At 37.5% G+C, this 27,144-nt stretch overlaps 1 protein-coding gene across 6 annotated transcripts in view; it reads right to left on the bottom strand.

Moving 5' to 3' along the window:
* Positions 1-1,838: 1,838 nt before the first annotated feature.
* Positions 1,839-27,144, bottom strand: part of TP53INP (Tumor protein p53 inducible nuclear protein) — a 158,350-nt gene continuing 133,044 nt past the window's right edge. For all 6 annotated transcript variants that reach the window (XM_067130963.1, XM_067130961.1, XM_067130962.1 and 3 more), the window contains 3 exons: positions 7,470-7,679; positions 4,569-5,092; positions 1,839-4,048 (listed from right to left, as the gene is read on the bottom strand). In XM_067130963.1, coding sequence (XP_066987064.1) covers positions 3,890-4,048; positions 4,569-5,092; positions 7,470-7,679 — 893 coding nt within the window. In that variant the 3' untranslated portion in view covers positions 1,839-3,889. The remainder of the gene's footprint in view (positions 4,049-4,568; positions 5,093-7,469; positions 7,680-27,144) is intronic.

Here is a 27,144-nt window from a genome sequence, read left to right as displayed (position 1 = left end):
CTTTGCAAGGGCAGAGGATAATAACATCAAATAGTGCCAAGTTTTGTGCCCTGAAGACACAACCTAATAGCAGATGAGCTCAGCAGAAATCGACAGTGCTTTCATCTAGGGATGTACAAGGTTTTTATGAGCCACTGGGAATGACTGACAGATCTCTGTGCAATGAACCTCAACGCTAAATTAGTGGTGTATTGTACTGCTCTGCCTAACTAGAAAACACAACATAGAAAGGGGACGTGTTAATGCAATCTTAGAACAATCCCTCCAACCCCCTTCAGTCTCATCTGACATGTGATCAACAAGATTCTGGAGCCTGAGAAGGACATTGATGGCACATTTCTGGTTACAGCAAGAAAGATATCCTGATATTCTTGCTCTCCTAGTAAAAGACCCTGGGAGCTTTCCTTTGTAGAGGAAAGTAACTTTGCCAACCACATTTCCACAGGTTTTATAGAAATACAGATATTACTTACCTGCGTGCATGATGGTTTTCCATCTTAATGTCATATAGGTAAAGGCTTTTCCGCAAAGTGGAGGTCATCACAAAATCTTGTGAAACCCGAATACCGGCCTTGACCAGGTGAAGTGGAAACAATGTTGAAATTGGTGTCAGAGGAAAACACTCTAATCAGCACTTCTGTTCCTCAATTAGCAGACTTCCTCCACTTCCTTAGATACCAAAAAAAAAAACTGTTGGTTTACACAAGGCAGGGGACCAGAGCAGCTTTTACGCAAGTTTTTGAGCTGTATGGGTTGGATGCAGGTGGCTCAGCTGATCCTAACAATTGAACAATTTAACAATTGAAAGGTGACCCAAAGATCCATCAAGACTCCCAATTAGGAAAACATGAAGGTGCCTTACAAACATTTGCAGGAAACTTCCATTAAAGCTTTGACTACAAAGACAGGGTTTCTCCTGATAATCACATCTCAAAAGGAGAATCTAGCTAACTAATGTCCTACCTGGAAGGTAATGAACACAAAAAATAAGTATTCCAATGGTCTCCAGGAAAACAATCTTTTCTGACAGGTGATTCTTAGAACCTACAACTTTTCATCTGGGGTGACGTGACAAAATAGTTTTGGTTCATTAAAGTACAGCCCTTTCGACATCTCAGACATCTGGGAGGGACTCAGCCCTTTGTAAATGCATGAACCTATAAATGTCCACCAACTTTTGCCTTCAGTCATTAACGGATGCCTTCATTTCCTTACGAGTGGTAGCACCAGCTGAGCAGATTCTTTATGGAAAGGGGTTAAGGAATTGTTCATCCTCTTCCTCTGAAGCCTTTTCTTTCCCTTTTATAGCTAAATCCTAGAAGATGTAGTAGTATGGGCCACCTGTTACGACATCTCTTTATCTAAGGTATGCTTATATTTATATATGGGTTTGTTATCCATCTGCATGCTTAACATTTTGCAGGAGCCCTTTTTCACCCAACAGGCTCTCCTGCTGGAAAAGATGGGTATCTAGGGTCCTTAACCTATTCTTGTTTAAAAGGTAGCTAAGCAGCCTGGGGCATTTTGGTAGCTCACCTTCCCCCCTTGTAATTCAGGCTGGAATTGAATGATGGTTTTGGGATTCCAAAAAAATAAAATTACCATTCCCATGCCCTGATTTGCTAAGTTCTCACTGTTCCTCACTAGATGAGAATTGAGTCAGTAACTGCATACTATGGCTCTTTCTTGTTTAACAAGATGCTGCATTATTTGAATATTCTAAGACTACAAATGTAGGCTAGATAGGAATGATGGATCGAATTTAAAAAAAAGCAGCTTATGTATTATAAAAAAAACCAAAAGTTTATTCAGTTTCTTGGAGAAAGGAAAACTATATGAGAAAAAATCACATTTTATTTTAAACACTATGCATAATCCTTTAAAGTGAAAGTTTACAATAGATGGAAACTGCATTTTGATCTAAAACAAAAATAAATAAAAGGAATTTACAATGACTGAAAAACTATACAGTATTTACATATTCTAAAATCCATTCTTTTACTCCTACATCAAAACAATTATGATAAAATTGATTCTAAATTACACTAAATACAAATGAAGTCAATTAACAGTTTGTGCCTTACATATAAAACAAATACTTTTCCATTACTTTTTTTTGTGAGCCATGTGGTAGGAAAATTATAACACAGCAACACAAAACTTCCACCTCATAATGGAGTAAATCTGATACGGTCATCTGCATCAATTTCCTTCTTAGTTACTGAGCAGGTTTTCAAAACAAGAGGACAAAAACCAAAGTGGTGGTGATATGAGAGCACAGTCTGTGCTGTGGCTTTGGCATAATCTGCTCGAGAGTGGAATGGTGGTGTTAGTGACTTATGAAATCTAACATTCTTAGACCTTTCCAGATATATAACTGACCAATTTGTGGATTATGACGTGACACAGAACACTACAGCCTCCCTGAGATGTGCGTGTCACAAGTCTAGCTAATGGCTCTCTAAATAACCTGTACATCGTCAACATACATTCTTTTGTACAGAATTGATTCGGTACTTAATATACACCATGATAATAAAAACAATACAGTATATATAATGCATTACAATACAGTTCTGACTTGAAAATACAATGGAAGGTGTGGTTTCTGAAAATTCATCTGCTCACGTATTATAACATTTACTTCACATTTTCACACACATCAGAAGCACCTAAGGACTAAGTATCCTATTTTACACTCTCATGAGATCTTTCAAAATAATAATAAAAAACCAGCAGGCTCATTTTATTTACATTATATCCTTTAAACTAGGCTAAAAGACAATGCTGTTGTTTACAGCTAATGTAATATTTAAGTCTAGTTTCAGAGTTACCCTTACACATCCAGTGATGGCAGTGCGAGTAGTCATTAGGACTTCGAAAAATGGCAAGAGCACTTTGGTGCTCATGAACAAGTCCTTCTTATTGGGTTTTACTAACCTACAGAGAAAACAAAATCACAAATACAGGACATTCATACGTCTTTTAGCAAGTGCTCTACATTCATACATATTTGAAAGACATTTTTATATATACATTTTGTCATTTTATCATTTTTAGATATTTTTTTCCTTAAGTCTATATTTCTCACTTTTTAATCAGATACATAGCAAACAGAATTTCTAACTTACGTAACTATTTGGTGATCCATATTTTTCATATGACCTTAAACATGCATGGTGGATGTACCACTCTTGAGAATTTGTGTAAGTTACTTCATACAGGCCATAATTAATGAAGATGCTACAACAATTTTTTTCTATCGAGGGATGAATAAAACAGGAAATTTTGGCTTGTGCAGCCAGGTGCACTAATAAAATTAAACCAAGAAAAGGCCTAAGTTACTGATTGTCCTATGTAAGACAACTGCAAAAAAATTAAGCCTCGAGTTGTTTAAAATGAGAGATTCTCCATCAACTGAAGATACCATGAGGGATAAGAGCAAAGAATATGAAAGGGGAAATTGCCAAAACTTTGAATAGTTCCATGTTACTGACAACATGCGGTACAGATTTTTAATGGAAAACCATGTGGTCAGACAATAGAAGATAGCTGCTGCCACAAAAATATATTACTATAGTTAGGGGTAAAAATTGTTCCTAAACATATCAAAAAAAAAGTCTGACATCCAACAAACATTTTCTCTATATCCAACAATCTAGTGCACTACAGTAATGTAACTTTTTGTTTGTGTTATTCTGATTTTATGATTGAAATTCCTAAAGCATTAAATTTGCCCACAGACAGATTATTATTATTTTTTTTTTTTGCTTTGCTGAATGTATAGAAAACTGCATAGCTAAAGCGAATGTTTTCACATGGCATGCATCTGCGACGTTTCAACTATTTCAAAGAACAAGATTTACCCCTGCTCACAGCCTATTTATATTTAGCACTTGCGGTTGTTAACAGCGCGAGAAAACTTAGAAGGAGTCAGCATTTCACGTCTCTTGGAACGCTTGTTCCCAGCACTTGCGACTTCACGTGCCTTGTTGGTACGATCCAAGTGTTTGTGCTTAAGCCGACGCTCCTCCCTTCGACGCTGGGCCTAAAAATACGTATAAAATAAAACAGGGATGATACAACTGCATGAAATATTCCTTTGAATTATTTTCATTCTTCTCTAATTCATAATTTCAAGAGAATTTACTTTTAATGCAACAAAAACAAAACTAACACTAGCTGACATTGTAAAATATGACAAATTTGCTTTCTAAGGTGAAAAATAAATAGTAATCTACTATGAAAATTTGCCATTTTCTTTAGTGTCATATTTACTAGGAGTGAAAATTTGCCTGTAAATACTAAATATTCATCATATAATCTACATAAATGTACTCACTGTACTTAAGGAGAGGTTTGTCTAACACTCAAGGTGGTAAAAAAAATATTTATGACTCCTGTCAACCTCAAAGAAATACAGATGAGTTCCTAAAAAGATTTTATCAAATTCAAAATTTAAAAATGGTTGAAATGAGCAACAGAGGGTCTCCAATTGCTTAACATTATCTCTAACAAAAATGACTTTCATGCACAACTCAGTGTGTAGTGCACAGAACTCTTCTCACCTTCTGGGCTGGCCTAAGCACATCAATGGCCTGGATAAGGTTAGCAGTTCGTTGGGCAACACCCGTTGTTCTGCCAATAGTAGGGATGTCTACCTGCTGCCCCCCACCAACCTCGCTGCTTGTTTCTTCTCTCATTGGGGACTCCTCACGTTCACCAGAAGTGGGCAGGGAGGAGGGAGAAACTGAGGGGGGAGAACGGGAATGGGAGGAGTGAGACAACAGTCGTCTGGGAAATATTCTGGCAGTAGCAGCACTGGTGTAGGTGGGGCGTGGCAGATAGACAGACATGCTAGGGTGCTCTATGAGCAGATTTTCCAAGGGTGAGCTCGCTAAAGGAGCTGCCTGTGAACGTGTGAAGCAAGGCGGTGGAGTCATTAGCCATTCTTGTGGTCCTCCGTCACTTGTCTCTCCAGTGCAGAGCACAGGAGACGAAGTCGGCACTGGCACCGAAGGTATCATCGCTGCGGCTTCTGGCATCCACTGTGGTGGTACTTGGCCCTCCCAATTGCACGCCTCGTCAACCTCTGCCGGACACCAGCACCATTAGTGCCACGCCACACCTCACCAATGCTAACCAATATGATCATTACCGTACAGTACTTTGAAAATCTTGCCCCACCATAATGAAGTTGCATTAAGTTAATAAGCATATAAACTCCTTCTTGGAATCAAGAGTAAATTTCAAAGATCTATTACAAAAGCATGCTGTAAGGCAAATGTCACAGCAACCCAACTTTCAAATCACAGTAACTACAATGTAATTTAAAATTTGTCTGAATTTACTGACATTAATTCTTCACTCAGGTTAGAATAACAAAGTACTGCATTGTAATTAATAGCCATGAAGATTATACAAAACAATGTCACATGTCAATGAAAACAGTATCACAATACATAGAGTTTTGCCTTTAAATCTTCCAGAACTACAATATAGACACACAAAGAAAATGATGTGTTAGTTTTACATAAAACAAAGTACAAAGTACAGAGCCCGCTAAGGAAGTTAAACAGAATTGTGAATGAAGTTATCAATTTCACTGATACTGGAAATGGAAGACAAGATACTACATGTAAATATTCAAAAGGACTGAAAATTTGTCGAAGAATATCAAGAGAATATATCTAAGCCAGAAGTAAACCTGAATGCAGTGCACATGCTTGCCAATATTAAACTGTATATTTACACTATCCTAACACTTCTCAAACCTAAATGGAATTCATTCGTTCTTACTCCTCCCTTCTATTGGAATATTGTTTCAACGCATAATGTTGAAAAAGTGTATCCCTTCCCTCAAAAGGGTATTTCTGTGTTCTTTCAACTTGCAGAGCTCAAATAAGTCCCTCTGGATTTTATTTTAACATTCAAAGAAACAAATTAGCAAATAGTGCTCAGCCAGTATACTTGAAAATATGGCTAGTGACAACAAAATGTAAAATATTAAAAATGGAAAGATTCTGCTGTAATTTTTACATCACATTACACTGTTAATAAACAGTGAAAATACTCTATATTTAATAAAGTCTTGAAATGACATTCAATAAGAGCATTAAATTAACTACTATTTCAACAACAGCTGTTTGAAAAATTAAAATACATTAAGTACTTAGAAGACCAAGATAGGATTTCAAAGGAATAAAACTTGTTACCTAAATATGGGAACAGTAATGAACATTAAACAGACATGGTTATAGGGGCCAGTATTTAATGACACTTACAGTAACCATCAAAAGTCACAGCCACTATTCTTCGTAATATACTAACTTTCCATTAAATGGCCTTTTTCTCTACAACATTCTACTAAAAATATACCCTGACAACAATACACTTTTTAAACAGTTTTCTTTGGACTACAACAGCTTACTTTGTAAACCACACCACATCATTATCCTAGAGAAAAGAATACAGCACTAATGAAATGTTAGCTACAGTACAAAATAAATGGAACTCCAAGCACCACATCAGCATTTAAGTGCAATGTCATATTTTTCTGCACATTATATGGGAGTGTATATATATATAATAAATATTCCATTCTGAGCCTGAAAAAACAATCAACAACTAATTATCTAAATATATTAGGGAAGAGACACTGGTCTAGTTCATGATATAAGTCAAATGGTGCACATATTACAACTGAGAGTAAAGGATGATATCACTTGTGTCCAAGGGAGTGGGAGAATTATTTATTACAATATAAATATACGGATAAGTCAACAACATTACGAAGACACTGTAGCAACATTTCATTGATTGAAAAATTATAAAAAATACTGAAGATACACAAGAAAATAGACGCATGCTGCAATCCATGTTTTCTGTCTGAGGAAGGAAGTTCTGAATCAGAAAAGGAATGTGTGTTAATACAGAAATTTCTGACTTTAAAGGAGAGCCACATTCAGCAAAAATACTGTTTCGTTACAAGCAATGAAGTTTTAAATTACAAAGAAACAGTGGGAACATCTGTACAGGAAATATGTGAATGAAACATAAACATAATTCAGTTACACAGAAGAAAATAGAGAGAGGCAATTAACTAAGACGAAGGCAGAATCAGAGGAAGGCACTCATTACCTAGCATCCCTCTCAAGAGGAAAAGGGGAGGCCACTCAAATTGACTAGGAGGTTAGTTCAATGCATGCTGCCTCGGGCAGAATCACTAAGAGCTTTTCTTTTCCGTTAAGTACTTTGCATAATTACTTCTGTTGCATTTCAAAGCAGTAAGAATGAACTTCTATATCTCTGTATAAGGCTTAGTTTATATTTGTCTTGACTATTCTAAATACTTTATTATATATTATAGGCCTTATCATATTTGTCTTAACAATAAGCTTAATCAAAGCTATTAAGTAATATAAATCCATGCACAGTCTAAATCAAACACAGAAAGAACTAAATATTACCAGCTCTGTCCACGAGAACCCAGTCAGCATCGTCGTCATCTGAGGGAGTGGATGCCCTGATGTTGTGGGCGCCTAGGGTATCGAGAAGGGCATCCTCGGAGGCGGTCTTCTCCGTGGCGTCGTTCTTTGTGGTGGAGTGTGTTGCTGGCGTTGGCGGCGTATTCTCGTTGCTTCCCCATATCAGTGAAGTGAGGTTGGCCAGCATTTTTTCTGGAAGACCAAAGGCTGTTGTTAGTCCACCAAAGGGAAGATCAAAGGTTGTTTTTACTAGACCAACTTTGGCCTAATGCAACCGCCATTGCAATATACCTTATCGTGCGATCTGAACTCTTCCTTTAAGAGTTGTGAACTAATCCTTCAATGACTGATCCATCATTTGAAGGCTTGGCGAAGGAAAAAAATGCCGGATAAGGATATCCCTTAGAAACATTTGTACCGACATTCGTTGATTAAAAAAAAAACTCGGAGTGTAAATTTTAGTTTTCATTCGGTGTTTCTATAACCTAATAGACCCATTTTAATAATGAGATAAGAAAATTTACATACAGTACTTTGCATGGCTTACGGAAGGCATCAAGTAAATAGTCCCCACACATAGGCCTACACACACACACACACACACACACACACACACACACACACACACACACACACGTGAGCGCGAATACACATAGAATCAAGACGTCAACCAAAGTGTCAAAGAAAATACTACATATATGACTAATTACAAGACAACATTTTGTAGGCTGAATGGCGAACGTAGAGCATTGCGCATTCTATATCGTTATTCTGACAGGTCTCTCGGATTATGGCATGTATTGGAACAAGGCAGCATACCCTAAAACCTCAGACACCGATTTAGTTACAATATCCAGTTGCAAAATGTTGATGCTTCAACCTGTCATAATGTTTTGACACAATATAGACTATATACTAAGTATATAGATCTCACGCACACGCAGCAACGCTAATATAATAATAATAATAACAAAAAATGTTAAGTAACTCCGAGCCATGACGCACGTCAGGACGATGACGCAAGCTAAACCTCTGACGAAGGCAACGCCTCAAGGACTTTGCCTTATTGCAGGGCAACTTCACCATTGTTCCTCAAGAAAAAAAAGCTGGTGAAAACATTTATGGGTATGTGTTGACGTATAAGCACAGCTACGCATTGTGTGTGTGTGTGTGTACATACATACATACATACGTTTCGATATCAGTGTGATAATATATATATATATACATATATAATATATATATATATATATATATATATATATATATATATATATATATATATATATATATATACACATATACATATATACACATATATATATATTAGCATCGGACTAATATCGAAACATCAGAAAGAGAATAGTGAGAACAGTTCCGTTTTCTTGCTTTGTTTAAATTTTTTTTTCCTACCTTAAAAGTTTTTTCTTAACAAACAAAAATTACAGACAACAGAGTACAATTTTTTTTGCTAAGACTTGGATCCCACGTAAAAAAACATTAGTTCTTATTATCTCTGGATAAAAACGATCAGAATAATGAAAAAACTTCTACCCACCAACAACAATTCTAGCCTGATGAATACAACCAATTTATTCAAAAATGAATTTAAGCAATCTGTTTGAAAAAGAGAAATCAACTTCCCCAAATCGGAAGGTGACATTACTAAAAATACACAGTCGGGGAAAAGACGTGAATTTAGCCAGAATGGGCGTTCTCACGAGAGGTGAAAATACGATCCCCACCAGGAGTTCTCCTCTCTCTCTCTCTCTCTCTCTCTCTCTCTCTCTCTCTCTCTCTCTCTCTCTCTTTGTCTCCGGAGACGGGGACTAGGTCGGAAGTCCCCAAACGGCAATCGCGACAAAACTCACGTGCAATAAATAACTACTTGCAAGTAGTGTTTACAGGCATTCTGTCCTTTGACAAAGGTCCTCCCCTCCCCATGGCCTTGATATCCTGCGCTATCACTGCAGCTGGACGAGAGAGAGAGAGAGAGAGAGAGAGAGAGAGAGAGAGAGAGAGAGAGAGAGAGAGAGAAGCATCACTAGCGTATCTCAGCGAGTCTTACGTAAACAATGAAATCCCATAACATAAGCTTATTAAGTATCGCGTATTAATGTCAGAAGTGACAGGTTTCACAAGGTCATTAGACTACTGAAACCATGAGAGAGAGAGAGAGAGAGAGAGAGAGAGAGAGAGAGAGAGAGAGAGAGAGAGAGAGAGAGAGAGAGAGAGAGAGAGAGATTTATGGCTGTTGGGCAATATCATCATTACGAGAGGCACAAAGCAGGCCAGAATATGTTTTAGGCAGGTGTGTGTGTGTGTGTGTGTGTCTGAGCGAAATCGCATTAACCCGAGGTCGCCGAGATTAGAAAATACAGAGAATAACATTGATGAATATTCAAAATCTGGCTGGTGAAGTACGGACTCTTGTTCCACCATTAACCCCAACCTACAATTCACAGTCTTTTAAATTCACGGTGCATTTTTTTGGCTCCAGAATTCTATTATCACACGAGTAAACATTAATATGAAAGACAGATGGTATTGCCTATGTTGCCTGGCTATGTTGCCCCGTCGCTTAAGTAAGGATAAGAACAGAGGAGAAACCCACAGAGAGAGAATAAACATGACATGCACGACACAGGAATTTTAAAACTCCGTTCAGTGGCGAGTCTGATACTGATGCACATTCCTTTCGAAACAATCATTAAATACCCCCGACACCTGCATGCAACAGATGTGATATTCCTCAGAATGTGTTATTTTGAAAGAACTGAAAACTTGCAACAAAGACTGAACTAATGCCACTTCGTGCATGACGTCAGAGTAAAAACAACAGAGAACGAATTCGAATCACCTATAAAACTCTCTCTCTCTCTCTCTCTCTCTCTCTCTCTCACATAAAAAGACGCATTACATCATTTAACACTGCCCACGTAACGCGCTGTTCTGTGTGGGAGGAGGCAAATATATACTGACCTTGTAGGTGCCGTTACTGATCAAGCCGAAGGAGGAGGAGGAGGAGGAGGAGGAGGAGGAGGAGGAGGAGGAAAACGAAGAAGAAACCCCACAGGGAAGGTTACTGATATATAATCAACAACGAAAACATTCATCCAATATAAAACTCTGATTAAGAACTCGGGGCCACTATAGATTTATATTACTGGACGAAAGTCTCACTTCTAACCTACTTCTGAAAGTGATGACAATGTTTATCGTGGATGAATTTCCGGGAAACATAATGTCATAATATCTGGAACTGAATCTAATTCGATTAATTTAAAGGGGTACGTGACGGACATGTGAGTACGTTCAACACCCTTCTTCTCTTTGTTCGTACTGTGTTAATCCCACCAAGATGTAACAAGTAAAGCAAGTAAAAACAAGCTAACAAAAATCGAGTTTTCTGTACAGCGTCTAATCAAGGCCACCAAATTTAGATCTATCTTTCGGTGGTCTCGGTACAATGCTGTATGAGCCGCAGCCCATGAAACTTAACCACGCCCGAGTGGTGGCCTGTCCTACATCGTTGCCAGACGTACGATTATGGCTAATTGTAACGTTATATAAAATCAACACTACTGAGGCTAGAGGGCTGCAATCTGGTACGTTTGATGACTGGAGGGTGGATGATCAACATACCAATTTGCAGCTCTCTATAATTGGTTTTTAAGATCTGAGGGCGGACAGAAAAAGTGCGGACGGACGGACAAAGCCGGCACAATAGTTTTCTTTTAAAGAAAACTAAAAAAGATGAGAAGTAAAGAACAATAAGTACTAGTTTAATGCAGAGGATGAATGCATATTTTCCTTTATATTCAACAGCTGTCACAGGTTGCCAGACAAAAGATGAAATATCCTAAGATTTGACATTGATATGACTGCAGCAAAACTGCAGAACTACACCAAAGAGAAATTTCATTACGTGTCCCGTCCCATTCTGCCCTCCGACATGTAAAAACGTCCTCCCTTTACAAAGGAATCAGTAAATGAAGGCTCTGCGTTTTACTACACTTGACAGAGGGTGAAAATAATCTTGAAAAAGCCACTTATTTCTGCGATGCCGCTCCTATCTACCACGTCCGTTGTAAATTTATTTCTGCGATACCGCTCCTATCTATACCACATCCGTTGTAAATGTATAATCAGTGCGTTATCGGTTCCTTGCACTGTATAAAATATCCAGTAAGTTGCTGAATTCTAAGGTGTGTTTTTAATATACTGAAATTCTGTTCTGTTGTAGCCTGCTCAGTAAGTTACACTTTTGGTAAGGTGTGTTTTTAATATACTGAAATTCTGTTCTGTTGTAGCCTGCTCAGTAAATTACATTTTTTGGATTGTTCCTTGAGAACAAGAACACATTCGGATTAATAATTACTGGTCAGGATCACACTCCGATTAATAATTAATAGTTACAATTATTAATCGGAATATGTTCATGTTCTCAAGGAAAAATCCAAAATTGTCCTCCTGAGGAAATGGCAACTGAATAGGATTTCAATATATCAGAAACTTTAGGGGGGGGGGGAAGACAATCTTATCAGAAAGTAGCATACAAATAAAACTTCAAAATAAATATGGATAGAATGAAACCATATACATTTAAACCACGTTCTGACCTTCATGCATATTTTCAGAATTAACTTAACAAGCAAAGAAATGATTATACAAAATAGAAAAATTCATAAACAAGGCTTCCTTTCCGATCTAAAGAAAACCTCATATTATACAACAAACAGAGACAGCGCGATATACTGACCTCTGAAGTCCAAAGGTCACGTGTGAGAGAGAGAGAGAGAGAGAGAGAGAGAGAGAGAGAGAGAGAGAGAGAGAGAGAGAGAGAGAGAGAGAGAGAGAGAGAGAAATTTGAGGTTTTCAGCTGAAGTTTTGTCGTGTAAAAGCCAACAAAATACATCAAAATACACAAAGCTCCAAAAATCGATTGACCTACTTAAACCTAAATGTCAGAGAGAGAGAGAGAGAGAGAGAGAGAGAGAGAGAGAGAGAGAGAGAGAGAGAGAGAGAGAGAGAGAGAGAGAGAGAGAGAATTAGTCAACAAAAATATTAAAGCAGAGATGTAAATACAACATACTAATGGATAGAGAGAGAGAGAGAGAGAGAGAGAGAGAGAGAGAGAGAGAGAGAGAGAGAGAGAGAGAGATCCCAAGTAAGGATTGGTCAACAGAAAATAATAAAGCAGAGATGTAAATACAATATACTAATGGACAGAGAGAGAGAGAGAGAGAGAGAGAGAGAGAGAGAGAGAGAGAGAGAGAGAGAGAGAGAGTCTAAACAAGAACGATTCAACAGAAAAAATATTAAAGCAGAACGATGTGAATAAAAATACTAAATGTCACGTGAATAGAGAGAGAGAGAGAGAGAGAGAGAGAGAGAGAGAGAGAGAGAGAGAGAGAGAGAGAGAGAGAGAGAGAGAATCAGACAAGATCGAGCCACCAAAAATTATTAAAGCAGAGATGTAAATATAGCATACGAAATATCAGAGAGAGAGAGAGAGAGAGAGAGAGAGAGAGAGAGAGAGAGAGAGAGAGAGAGAGTTCTACCTGCCGTCAGCTGAAAGACCACTAACTTCAAGGTCGAATAAGACGGAAGGCTTTAATTTCCTTAACTTGCCAAAGGCCTTAATGGCCTTCGCCAACGCTCGTTTCGTTTGCTCTGCCTTAACCCGTTGTTGTTGTTGTTTGTTACTGTTGTTGTTGTTGTTGTTGTTGTTGTTGTTGTTGTTGCTTTTGTTGCCACAGAGCTGACTACGGAAACCTATTTATAGAGAAACGCTTTCCAACAGCGAGATGGGCTGGCGTGACGTAAGGCAGTGTTTTTGTTCCACCTGATTATTATTATTATTATTATTATTATTATTATTATTATTATGAAGATGAACCTTATTCATATGGAATAAGCCCAGAGGGGCCACTGACTTGAAATTCAAGTTTCCAAAGAATATGGTGTTCATTTGAAAGAAGCACCAGGAGATACTATAATATATAGGAAATACAGAAAGAACAGACCAGTTATCATAAAATAAAAATAAATTAACAAATCAATAAATAAACAGATAAAACTATAAGTAAAAGAGCTCACCTACAACAAAATTAAAATAAATTTAAAAAATAATATATATATAAACAAAAATAAGTCATTAACAAGTAGTTATTGTCCTTGTTTATACTAAGATCGCAACGTTAGCTACAAAACCCTACATATTGAAAATCGGTTTCCCAGCGTCGAAACGCATGGCCTGTCAACCCGCGCTTTTTTTGTATTTTTTTTTTTTTTTGTATTTTTGCTGTATTTGTTACCGATTCGGTTTTATCCCAATCACCATGCAGGCTGGCAGGCTGGTAGGTAGATAGGTGACTACGGTCAGGCTAAATATAAACTCTTTCAAGCAAAGAGAGAAAGAGAGAGATGGGATGCTGTGTCACTGGGTAGTGTGCTGTGCCGCAGCTGCTGTTGTGGTTGTCGCTCTCGATTCACACACACACAGGTTCTCATGGTTCTTTCTCCGTCCCACTACAGAAAACTATTTGTAGACGAACGACCTGAAACAGGGCCACTGCTTGGGGCGCTGCTGCCAAATTGGTGACTGTTGTCGAGAGAGAGCTTGTGGGTGGAGATGTGTGTGTGTGTGTGTATGTATATGTGTGTATGTATGTACAGTATATATGCACGCATACACACACGCACTATATATATATATATATATATATATATATATATATATATATATATATATATATATATATAGAGAGAGAGAGAGAGAGAGAGAGAGAGAGAGAGAGAGAGAGAGAGAGAGAGAGAGAGAGAGAGAAATAATCAACACACAATCACTTGTGGAACAGAAATAAATTTCTGACTCACATCAGGATCGAACCCAGGTCTTTCAATTGAAAGGCAAGGGCGCTACCCACTAGGCCACACAAGTCCAAAAGAAGTTGGACTTGTGTGGCCTAGTGGGCAGCGCCCATGCCTTTCAATTGACTAACCTGCGTTCGATCCTGATGCGAGTCAGAAAGATATATATATATATATATATATATATATATATATATATATATATATATATATATATATATATATATATGAAACCTGTTTGTTTGTTTACTCTTCAGAGGAGGCAGTGGCAGAAGGGAGGGGGTGGGGAGGGAAGACTCCCGATTCTCACGCCGTGTCTCCAAGGCTGAGATAACTATGCCCACGCCCTTTTCTTGACCCCTGTTGACGCTGTCACCCATTCACAGCTGACCCATCGGTGGATGACAGGCCCGGATGTACCCCGCCAATGCACAGACTGTGTGTGTGTGTGTGTGTGTGTGTGAAGTATCAGAGATTTTAGGGCAAAACAACACGAACATTTGTAACTATTCCTCAGTGCAAATCAGGAGCATATCTTTTAAGGAAAAACCATTTGAACTTTTGTAATTTCACAGTGCAAATCAGAAGCATATCTTTTAGGAAAAAACCATTTGAACTTTTGTAACTTCTCCACAGTGCAAATCAGGACCAAATGAAACATTAAAGGCAACAGAACTGCAACAAGTATCCCGAGAGCCATACTAATGGCTCCAACCCACCTCATCTCTTAAAGCATTCCGATTGGTGAAACGCCGAAGACAGATGCATTGTGGTTCTTGTTAAGGTTAACGCCGAGAGTTTTCTCCTGACGAGATTTGTTTGCGAAACATGAACAGACCCGATGGGAATTATTTCCAGCATTACGGTCATGGTCAATGAAACAAAGTCACTAACCTTGGTGTCGACTGAAATCCTTCCTCCATCAGTGGAGCTTGCATGTCAAATATGAAATTTCTATCTCGTATAGTTGTGATAAAGTTATGGTCAAGGCTAAAGACGTGTACAAAACCTGAGGAATTTGGACCCACAATTTCATCTTTTGGCAAACTCCTTGCGTGATTATGAAAGAACTGTGGCGTTAAGTGCAAACTGACAGACGGACAGGCTGAACTAACAAACGCTTCCTCCTCAAGCACATATTTGTGCCAAGTTTGACGGAAATATCCCAAAACCGTGCTAGAAAATTTGTGGTCACAAGGTAAGCGTAGCAGACTCACTAACAGAGAGACGGCAAACGGAGGGGAAACCAGTGTTGTCTCACAATTAATGCAAATTTTAACATAATAGATGAAAAGAATTTGAAATAAGTAGATGGATATTTATGACCAACAGCTCAGATTTAAAATCTAACAGACATTAAATAATTTTGTTTCAGTGCAATAATGTCTGAATCATATTCATGGATTTTTTCAATACATTTACTTGATCGATATATTGTACTGATTTTGATATATGATAAGATATATTTTTGTATGAACAAATGTGCCTGGAGATTATGTATCTTAATTCTGTTGATTTACCTTCGACTACAATTATATAACAATAGACAATATGATGGATTTATGTTTATATATACATTAAAAAATCACAGATATGCAAGGGATTTGATTACTATCTCAAGCCACAGGATCATTTTAAAAAGAAAAGACAAGAGTGCAGAGCTCTTTCATGTAATTAACACATCTTCAGGGTACAAAGGACTCTGTACCTGAAGATGTCTTAATTACACGAAAGTACTCGGCACTCTGTCGTTTCACTTTACACTTTTCCTGTGGCTTCAGCATATATATATATATATATATATATATATATATATATATATATATATATATATATATATATATATATATATATATATAAACCTTTGTCTAAATCTTTGAAATGTCAAACCTTTCTGGTAGTATGTACCTGGTATTAAACAACTGTGGCGGACCACAACCAAAAAAATGATTAGTACAGCCTTAGCAACCTCATCCCCAAAGGATTTTGAAAAAGCAGTCAAAGACGTTCTGGCGCCACCCTATCTAACGGGGAAAGGGTGAATATGGAAGGAAACAAACGTATAGACACACAAAAAAAAAAAAAAAAAAAAAACAAATTAAATTTCGACCGTGACCCTCTCGAAAATAGTCAAAATTCCCTCCGTTACTGCATTACATCGCCAGTTTGTTGTATTTGACAATCTGTGACAGACAACTAGTAAGGGAATCTCTCTCTCTCTCTCTCTCTCTCTCTCTCTCTCTCTCTCTCTCTCTCTCTCTCTCTCTCTGCAACAAAAAATATCCGTGCCGCACACAACACAAATCCGCATTCGCACTGACCAACCAAGGACGGCAAATAAAACCTAATTACATTTTTTCTCGTGTTTAGAGATATATTTTATTTTATTTTATTTTATCCTTTTATCTCATGCTACAAGAATGGCCTCTACTCTTCCATATCATTAAGAGAGGAAAAAACATTCTTAAAAGCACGCGCTGACATTTAAGTAATTGTTAAAGAGTATCCCCCACTTAGAATGAAAGAGATTGCACAAGCACGTCAGCCTCCAGAGAATCATTGAACCAAGGACGTTCTAACGGAACAGCATTACAATTGAATGCTCATTTCTTGCGTACCCCAATCTCAGATCTCTCTCTCTCTCTCTCTCTCTCTCTCTCTCTATGTTTATTAAAATTAGGGACATATACAGAATCTATTGCTTCAGTCGTGTAAATGCTGAATAGCAACAAAATTTTAAAATATACTCCAGGTGTCTCTCTCTCTCTCTCTCTCTCTCTCTCTCTCTCTCTCTCTCCTAAATTGGGCCAAATACAGAAACTATTGTTTCACTCGTCTAACAGCTACAATTAATATCAATCAAATTCTAAAACATACCCGGGTGTACCTAATCTCTCTCTCTCTCTCTCTCTCTCTCTCTCTCTCTCTCTCTCTCTCTCTCTCTCTCTATATATATATATATATATATATATATATATATATATATATATATATATATATATATATATATATATATATATATATATATATATATATATATATATATATATATATATAACACACACTAAAATTCTCTCTCTCTCGAAATACGGGAACTATATATATATTATCAACCAAGTTCTAAAATATACACTAAAAGGTGTACAGGAACATTGCTTATCAACCAAGTTCTAAAACATACTCAGGTGTACTCTCTCTCTCTCTCTCTCTCTCTCTCTCTCTCTCTCTCTCTCTCTCTCTCAATCTTGGAAACCTTACAAGACGTCCCGTACCTTCGAAAAAGAAAAAGGAAAAAAGAAAAAGAAAAAAAAATGCTATTGTACCGAGCAAGTCAGATACTGATTTCAGAGTACGACGAAGCCTCGTCGTCGCCGTCACGCGGAGCCTAAGAAGTGCTGACTCATCATTCTGACTGCCAAGGACGCCAGAGTCCCGATTCCGCAACTTATTTCGATAGAAGAGGAGAACTCGAAATAAGGTGATGGCGTTACGACGGGGAGGAGGCCGCACTTCAAAAGTCATCATGACGTGTTAGAATGAGCGATAAAGTGCAAGTCATTATACATATACTTATAAAAAAGGATTCTCGTAAACCTAGGCGTATATATTGTATTTGCATTTTAAGTCATATGGATGTCACATGCCTAGCTGGAATATATATATATATATATATATATATATATATATATATATATATATATATATATATATATATATATATATATATATATATGAGATACAGTATCTTGCACCTGAAAACATCAAAGAAACAATAAAATAAAATAAAAAACCGTTCCTGAGATAATACGCAATCTGTCAAAATCACACCTGTGTAATGTTGATGGGAAAACTATTTTTCATCATCACGACTGGGCGCGAACCTTCATTTCCTATTGTCATGAGTTCGCGCTGGTTAACCTTCGCGTCCAACGAACCTTTTGGGTAAGCCCTATGGCTGGCCCCCTTCCCCGCCCCAGTGGCTCCCCTCCCCCGCCCTCCTCCAAATCGTAGGCCCCCACCTGCGAAATACCAGCTACCCTTCACTACAACACCTGACACCCACTAGCGTTTGAAGTGCGCAATTTTCAGGTTTTATTTCTTGCGGCGCAATTGTACAAAGAATCTCAGAATCTCTCTCTCTCTCTCTCTCTCTCTCTCTCAGGCGCGCGCAGGTGAGGAAACGGCTGTGAAACTAACTCGCCTCAACCCGTCAAAATCGTCCGTGTCCTCATTTCTCCCGACGAACTTTTTTTTAAATTTTTAATTTCATCTCTCTTTCAACAGGTGTGAATACGGGGGCAAAACAATGACATTTTGCTTTTCTCCTTCTCTCTGTCTGTGAAGATAAGCAATTCCTTTGTCCGTGTGCGGTTATGAAGCACATAATCTACGGTAAATTCCTCAAGCACAATCGAGAAAACTGATCTACTCCAAGCACTAATCTTCATTATCTAAATACCCAAAAGATAAATGTTGAGTATCCCACTGCAAAAGGAATATTAATCACAGCGACATGGCAGACTTCGCCTTTCCTTGAAATATTCATAACCATCGTGGCGGCCACTCAAGGACATCAAAGGTAAAGGTAGCAATTAACACCAATAATGATATCAATAACTAAACATTACGGTGGAGTGGCTCACGCCTATTTTGATGGCTTTATTGCAGTCACCTGACGGTGCAGGTGAAGGTCGGCGTCGGGGCCTGACCTCAGAATTTGATGGGGGAGGGGGGAGGGGGCCACAAGGGACTGATCCCTGAAGGGTGCCCCATCCACCAGAGGGCCCTCCTCAAAAATTGAAGCATGTGTTGACTGATCCACACCTGCATGGGGGGAAATTCTAGTAATCAAATCGGGGAACTTTGTGGGCACCTGGGCTAGCTCTCTCTCTCTCTCTCTCTCTCTAACCCCTTCCCCACCCAGCACCCCGTCCGGGCCACCCTATAAATTTAACGACCGAGTCGATTTTAAACATTCACACGTGGATAACACATATATATATACATACATATATTATATTAAGTGATAGCATTACGTACTAGCCAGGAATGTCATGATGAATTCGTACTGTATGACATTCAACTGAGATAGAAATTGCATCATCAAATCCTTACTAATGGATGGGGGTACCAATCCCCACATTACGAGTTCTGTACTCTCCTCCTTTAACCAAGCAATTCTGAAACATTTTACACACACACACACACACACACACACACACACACACACACACACACACACACACACACACATATATATATATATATATATATATATATATATATATATATATATATATATATATATATATGTGTGTGTGTGTGTGTGTGAAGATAAAAGCCCATAAAACACTATTTGAACGTTCCAACCATATATTTCGAGCACTTCCTTCTATGGCCCTGTTCCCTGGTAAAAGTGCTCGAAATATATGGGTGTAACGTTCAAACAGTGTTTTATGGGCCTTTTTATCTTCATATTATACTGTTGTATTGCAGTAAACGAGATTCATGTGTGTGTGGGTATATATATATACATATATATATATATATATATATATATATATATATATATATATATATATATATATATATATTATATATATATATATATATATATATATATTATATGTATCTATATGTAAATATATATATATATATATATATATATATATATATATATATATATATATATATATTTAGTGTGTGTGTGTGTGTGGACACACACAGAGAGAGAGAGAGAGAGAGAGAGAGAGAGAGAGAGAGAGAGAGAGAGAGAGAGAGAGAGAGAGAGAGAGAGAGGCAAAAATTCAAAAAAGTAGGGCCTAAGAGCCAAGATATTTGTACCTAGATCACATGCAAGCCAATGTTCTGTGTGAGAGAGAGAGAGAGAGAGAGAGAGAGAGAGAGAGAGAGAGAGAGAGAGAGAGAGAGAGAGAGAGAGAGAGAGAGAGCGCACCATAAAAATGAAACCTTTCTAACACAATAAAATCAACAACTCGCGTCCATTGCCCTATATCGTCCACCGAACGTTATATTTCTCGGAAATTCCAGTACTGTCACGGGAGACAATTTCACGCCATCCAAAACACATACGGCCGCACAGCGGTACGGAATAGCTATTTTTGGGGACAAAAATAATTTTTCACTTAATTTCAGTTGTTTTATTCAAGAAATAGTTATTACTTTGTTAAAATAACTCTTCTGTATTTCCTCCACCGAGATGGTTATGTTTTGCCTTTATTATTATTATTATTATTATTATTATTATTATTATTATTATTATTATTATTATTATTATTGATGCTACTGTTCACAATGTTCTTGTTGATGGCCAGATACAAGGTCTTCTAATTACTTTATCCTCGCCTACTTTCAATATAACAGCACCAACATGAAAAAAACATAAAAAAAACATTAACGAAAAAATACCGTTACATTTAAGGAACACCGGTGGATACACAACACCTGTGGGATTGCGCACCCAGTGCGCACGCCCATAACTTCCTAGATTCCAGAGCCGATTGTAGAAAACCATAAATAAAACAGGTTATTTTTACAGTATATGACACCCGAATACGCTTATTCGTGACAGGAAACAGGTTTCGGTGAAACGCTACTTTATGGCGAGCTTGGGTTCGTCTATCGAAGTATGTAATTTATGCACATATGTATGCACGAGTATATAAGGCTCTAATTTATGCTTATATGTGTGCACGAGTATATAAGTCTCTAATTTATGCTTATATGTATGCACAAGTGTATAAGCCTTTAATTTAAGCACATATGTATGCACAAGTATATATGCCTCTAATTTATGCTTATATGTATGCACATGTGTATAAGCCTTTAATTTAAGCACATATGGATGCACAAGTATATAATTCTATAATTTATGCACATATGTATGCACAAGTATATAAGCCTGTAATTTATGCATATATGCATGCACAAGTATGTAATCCTATAATTTATGCACATATGTATGCACAAGTACATAACTCTATAATTTATGCACATATGTACAGTATGCACATGTATATCTCTATAATTTATGCACATATGTATGCACAAGTATATAAGCCTATAATTTATGCACATATGTATGCATAAGTATATGTCTATAATTTATGCACAAGTATATGTCTATAATTTATGCACAAGTATATAAGTCTATAATTTATAAACACATACGCACAAGTATATACTTTATATAACTATCACAAGGAATATCTGTAGGAATATTTTGTGCGAACAGAGAGAGAGAGAGAGAGAGAGAGAGAGAGAGAGAGAGAGAGAGAGAGAGAGAGAGAGAGAGAGAGAGAGAGAGGTGTACCGTACAGTACTTGCAGAACCGAAAACGTCTTTGCAACATTCTACAGTACAACTGAAACACTAAAATCAAGTTCATGTACTTCTGTCAGATCCGGAGGATAACAGTAATAAAACTAAATTAACGGCTGAAACGCAGGAAAACGGAAGCAAGTGTCGTAATTTAGTCTGATCACAGACGTACCGTAATCAAAATTACTGTCGCAACGTCAGGTACTACCCCAGCACTTCAAAACCCCCATTAGGTGGCGTACAATCAGGTGGTGGGTGTACAATGTACGTGCTGACAATGGCTGACGCAAGGAGATTGAGTGAAAGTATCAAGATGAAGGATTATTATCTTAGTTGCCAATTAAAGACGTGTTGTTTATCACGTCATAAACACGAGGAAAAGCTAAGCCAGTTCCTTTCAAAATAATGTTAGTTTCTCATCTTGATGCACAGATCGTGACCAGTTAAATAATCAGCATTTAAAACTATGAACACTCTAAACTAAGACTGAAAACTGCCAGTATTCAGTATCCACATTACGCCATTAACATGCAATTCGGTCGCAGCTATTTGTGAAGGACACCTTTGTCCGAAACTTCTGGGAAACGATTCCGGACTCGGCTGCCACGAATATACAGTGGCCCCATTATTCATTACGTTTCGGGCAAAAGTCGGACAATCGATATTTCTGTCTACCGAAGCTTCGACCTATATTTGGGATGATTAAAACTGTCCAAGGAGAGAAAACTGAAGTACGCTCTCAGTCAGACGTCTGGGAGTTAACGATGGTTATTAGAAGATGGGAAAATGCAATAAATTTAGATATCACGAAAGCGCTTGAACGAAAACTCTTTGTAAGTGAAACATTTTCAAAATCCGCACTTCAGTGCTCCAGCCTTTTTTTCCCCCCCTGGGATTCATATACTGACTGAATTATTATTATTATTATCATCGTTATTATTATTATTATTATTATTATTATTAAAATAGTTTCACCAGACCACTGAGCTGACTATCAACTCTCACAAGGCTGGCCCAAAGGATTTGTTTCATTTATTTATATTTTGTCAATTGAACTACTATTTTTCATAAACTTTATAATTGGATTAATTCCAAATGTTTAAGTTTCTGAGAAAACTTCACCGACCGATTTACTTCCAAAACCTTTTGTTCGCTGCTGATTATACTTCGGGCATTCGCACATAAATGTTTAATTCTTATGAACAGGACACTTTTCAGCTGCAAACACAACAAAGTGGTTACGAAACTGGTTACAAAGGCATGACCAAACCAGCATCACTACTCAACTATTTATATTTTTATTTTCTATTCATATCATCCATCTCGTGCCCTAAATACATTTGACAACTCTACAGTTCCTTGGCAATGGCCTTACTGAAATATTCTCTCTCTCTCTCTCTCTCTCTCTCTCTCTCTCTCTCTCTATATATATATATATATATATATATATATATATATATATATATATATATATATATATATATATATATATAAGAAATATATATATATATATATATTAAGAGAGAATATTTATATAAGAAATATATATATATATATATATATATATATATAGAGAGAGAGAGAGAGAGAGAGAGAGAGAGAGAGAGAGAGAGAGAGAGAGAGAGAGAGAGAGAGAGAGAGAGAGAACATAACATAACATTTCGGTAACGCCTATTGCCAAGGAACTGTAGAGATGTCCAATGTATTTGGGTTAGGGATGAACATGAATGAAAAATAAAATGATAAATAGTTAAGCAGTGGTGCTGATATTGATATTGTCATGTCTTCGTAACCAGTTTCGTAACCGCATTGTTGTGTTTGCAACTGAGAAGTATAAATAACAACTGCACATCTAGAATCTTCATTAAATAAACTATATAACGTGGAAATTCATCTCGACAACATTACGAAGTGATCACGTACGACTGTAATAAAAACAGATGTTCAGATCTGTCAACGAACATAACTACGAGTAGGTACAAATCACAGGGAATTCTTTCTTCAATCAGAAAACACCATATATTTTTCGCACCATCCAAACATTAAAATACAAAAAATAAAAAAACAAGACAAACAACAAATCGACATTAGCCTGAGCTGTTACGAATTCTTGTTTTTTTTTTTACTTGTGTCACAAAAAATATATTGGTGACAAATCGATATAAAAAATTTAGTCTATAAGGGGGTCAATAAAATGATATATCCGAAAAGATGGTACGAAAAATCATACGGATACAAGAGGTCATTTCTACAGATTATTTAAGTGCCTACAACCGCATACAAACTTTCAAGAGGAAACTACAAGTTTTTAAGAGCCGTGTGTGTGTGTGTGTGTGTGTGTGTGTGTGTGTGTGTGTGTGTGTGTGTGTGTGTGTGTGTGTGAGAGAGAGAGAGAGAGAGAGAGAGAGAGAGAGAGAGAGAGAGAGAGAGAGAGAGAGAGAGAGAGAGAGAGAATTATGTAAATGACAGAGCAAAAACACAAAATTTTTCATTTACAAAACTAAAGAGAGGAAAACTACAAAGTGCGTCGTGAAGAAAGTCAACGAGATTTTCTAACAACTTATTTTGTTGTTGTTGTTGTTTGTTGCAGCAAAGTTCAAGGAACAGCAAAGACACCCGAAACGTGGTAAAATGAGACACAGGGTGAAGGGGTACGTGAGAAATACCACAGGGGTACAAGGATTGGTCCTAAGGAAAGAACGCTCCAAGTAAATTCTTGCCCAGGGGAGATGAGGTCGTTAGGCAGATCTACTTTGTACTGAAAAGTTATAATGCAATCTCTCTCTCTCTCTCTCTCTCTCTCTCTCTCTCTCTCTCTCTCTCTCTCTCTCTCTCTCTCTCTCTCTCTCTCAAACTAAGCAAAAAAGTGAAATACCTTCGAAAAAATTTTTCCTCAGTGTTCTATCGCCTGCCAACATGACCACCTGTGATGGGGTGTGTGTGTGTGTGTGTGTGTGTGTGTGTGTGTGTGTGTGTGTGAGAGAGAGAGAGAGAGAGAGAGAGAGAGAGAGAGAGAGAGAGAGAGAGAGAGAGAGAGAGAGAGAGAGAGAATTTTAAACAATTTTTCCCTTCGCCTTCTACGTTTACTTCAAATTACTGTCGCCTTCCGTTATACTATAAATGAAACAGAAATTTAGGAATTACCTGTAAAACAACTAATGAAATATCAGTAATATAACCGCTCATTCCCCTAGTCTCTCCCTCCCTACCTGCCACCCCGGCTTGTGCCAAGAAAACATGAAATATAAATTCTTACATCTGTTCTTGGCACAACCGTTATCGGAACTGAATAACAACTGTGCATAATACCCAACATCAAGGACCAATTACACCTATTTAAACAATTCGATTTTTTTTTCTCCAGACTTGACTGCTGTTGCATCGTGTCCTTATCGTGTTGTCTGAAATAAATCGTATGGAAATTCAAAGCAACAAGTCTCAGAAAATAAAAAAAAAGAGAGAGAGAGAGAGAGAGAGAGAGAGAGAGAGAGAGAGAGAGAGAGAGAGAGAGAGAGAGAGAGAGGGGGTTCTTTGAAGAGACACTCCAATGGGGAAAGACTTGAAAGGTCTCATAAAACTCTGCCTGGAGACAACCTTCCAATGGCCCTCAACACGTGTGATACACACAGAATGTGTGTGAGAGAGAGAGAGAGAGAGAGAGAGAGAGAGAGAGAGAGAGAGTGTACTGAATGGATTCGAAACCGTACCCAACAAACTCTCTGCATTTTTAGTCTAAAAACTTTAGTAGGCTTTCTTTGATATTTTCTTTGCATTTCCTTAAATTAAAAAAAACAAATACAAATAAAAACATATACATACATAGGGCCTACTGATGTATGAGCTGAAATTTTCTAGGTGGGGGCCAACATTTATAATTCTCAATAAACATGTAATTCATTCTTTCGTCCTGTAATCATTAGCAAGCTATCTTACACACGCCAACAAAATATTTTGTCGATTTGAGAATAAAACTTCGAGAAGAGTATTAGGAGTCAGAAGGCAAGATAAGAAGAGAATGAAATAGAACAGAATATAGGATTTAGGCCCAAGGCCAAGCACTGGGATCTGTGTCCTTCAGCGCTGAAATAAAAATTCAGAGGAAAAAAAAAGGTTTGGAAGGTGTGACAGAGGGAAAACCCCGCAACAGTTGCAGTATGATTCAATTGGTTAGGAGAGGGTGGAAGGTAAGGTGGAAGAAGGAGAACATGAACGGAGGTACAGTAAAAGGAATGAAAGGGGTTGCAGCTATAGGGGCCGAAGGGACGGTACAAAGAGCCTTAGGTAATGCCTCCAGGCATAAGGAGTCACAAGGCAGGATAGAGTGAATATTATGCCAAATGGGAGAACAAGAAAGTTAAGATGCTCTATGCCCAGGGAAGATGGTTAGTGACCGTGGTAAAAGTAGACTTTATAGCTGTATGTAAACCAGAGGCCCATGTTCAAATCCTGGCCAGGACAGATGCACTTTACAATAGCTATATTCCCGTTGTGTGTGTGTGATATAGTGAATTCGGTATTAAACGATATCTGTAGCTTTACGTATATTATCAACTGTAATTCCCCTTGGTTGTGGTGTAGTGAATTCGATATTAAAAGATATTTGTAACTTTATTATTAATCCCCTTGGGTGTAGTACAGTGAATTCGGTATCAAACGATATTGGTAGTTTCACATATACATGTATTATCAATTGTACCTCCCCTTGCGTGTGGTAAGGTGAATTCGATATTAAAACGATATCTTTTATATATATATATATATATATATATATATATATATATATATATATATATATATATATAATTTCCTTTCGTGGGGTAGCTCCAGATGACGTTAATCTCCCACTTGTACTGATGGATGGTGAGGAATACAGGCGGATAGTGATATATACACAATACCAACAATAAGATACAACCAATGCTCTTCATAATGAAACGACCCAGGCAAGAACTTCGCCAAGTCAGCACAGCAGCGATGAATGCAGGGGATTTCCTAAGCTCCTCATCGAATGCTCCCACTTTATGAATATATTAATAGATCGTGTAATGTGTTGCCAAATCTATAAGCTTTCCCCCGCTGGTCTATCACTATACTTGGCGCTCTCCAACGGTGCCAAATAAGAGGGCCAAATCGGCAGCACAAGGGATGGCTAAAAGTGCCAACTTTAACACTTGAGGTTCAAGGTTAGTTTTCTTCTCTTTGTTTCACGGGGACCACAAATGTCAACAATGTCCTGTGAGAGTTGTAGTGGTTCCTCAGAATGAATAAATAATGTAAGCCGCTACATTGAAAGATAACTCGAGCGAGAAAACAACATCAGCGTCAATAAGCACCACTTTTAACATATGTACGAGGAAATGAAGAAAAAGGAGGGGGAGGGATTGCTGATATAAACAATGCTAGAGAGAGAGAGAGAGAGAGAGAGAGAGAGAGAGAGAGA

This window comes from Macrobrachium rosenbergii, chromosome 29 (genome assembly GCF_040412425.1).
Source record: "Macrobrachium rosenbergii isolate ZJJX-2024 chromosome 29, ASM4041242v1, whole genome shotgun sequence".
Classification (NCBI taxonomy): Eukaryota; Metazoa; Arthropoda; class Malacostraca; order Decapoda; family Palaemonidae; genus Macrobrachium; species Macrobrachium rosenbergii.
Note: the sequence above shows the minus strand (reverse complement) of the source record. Positions and strands in the feature narration are given on the sequence as shown.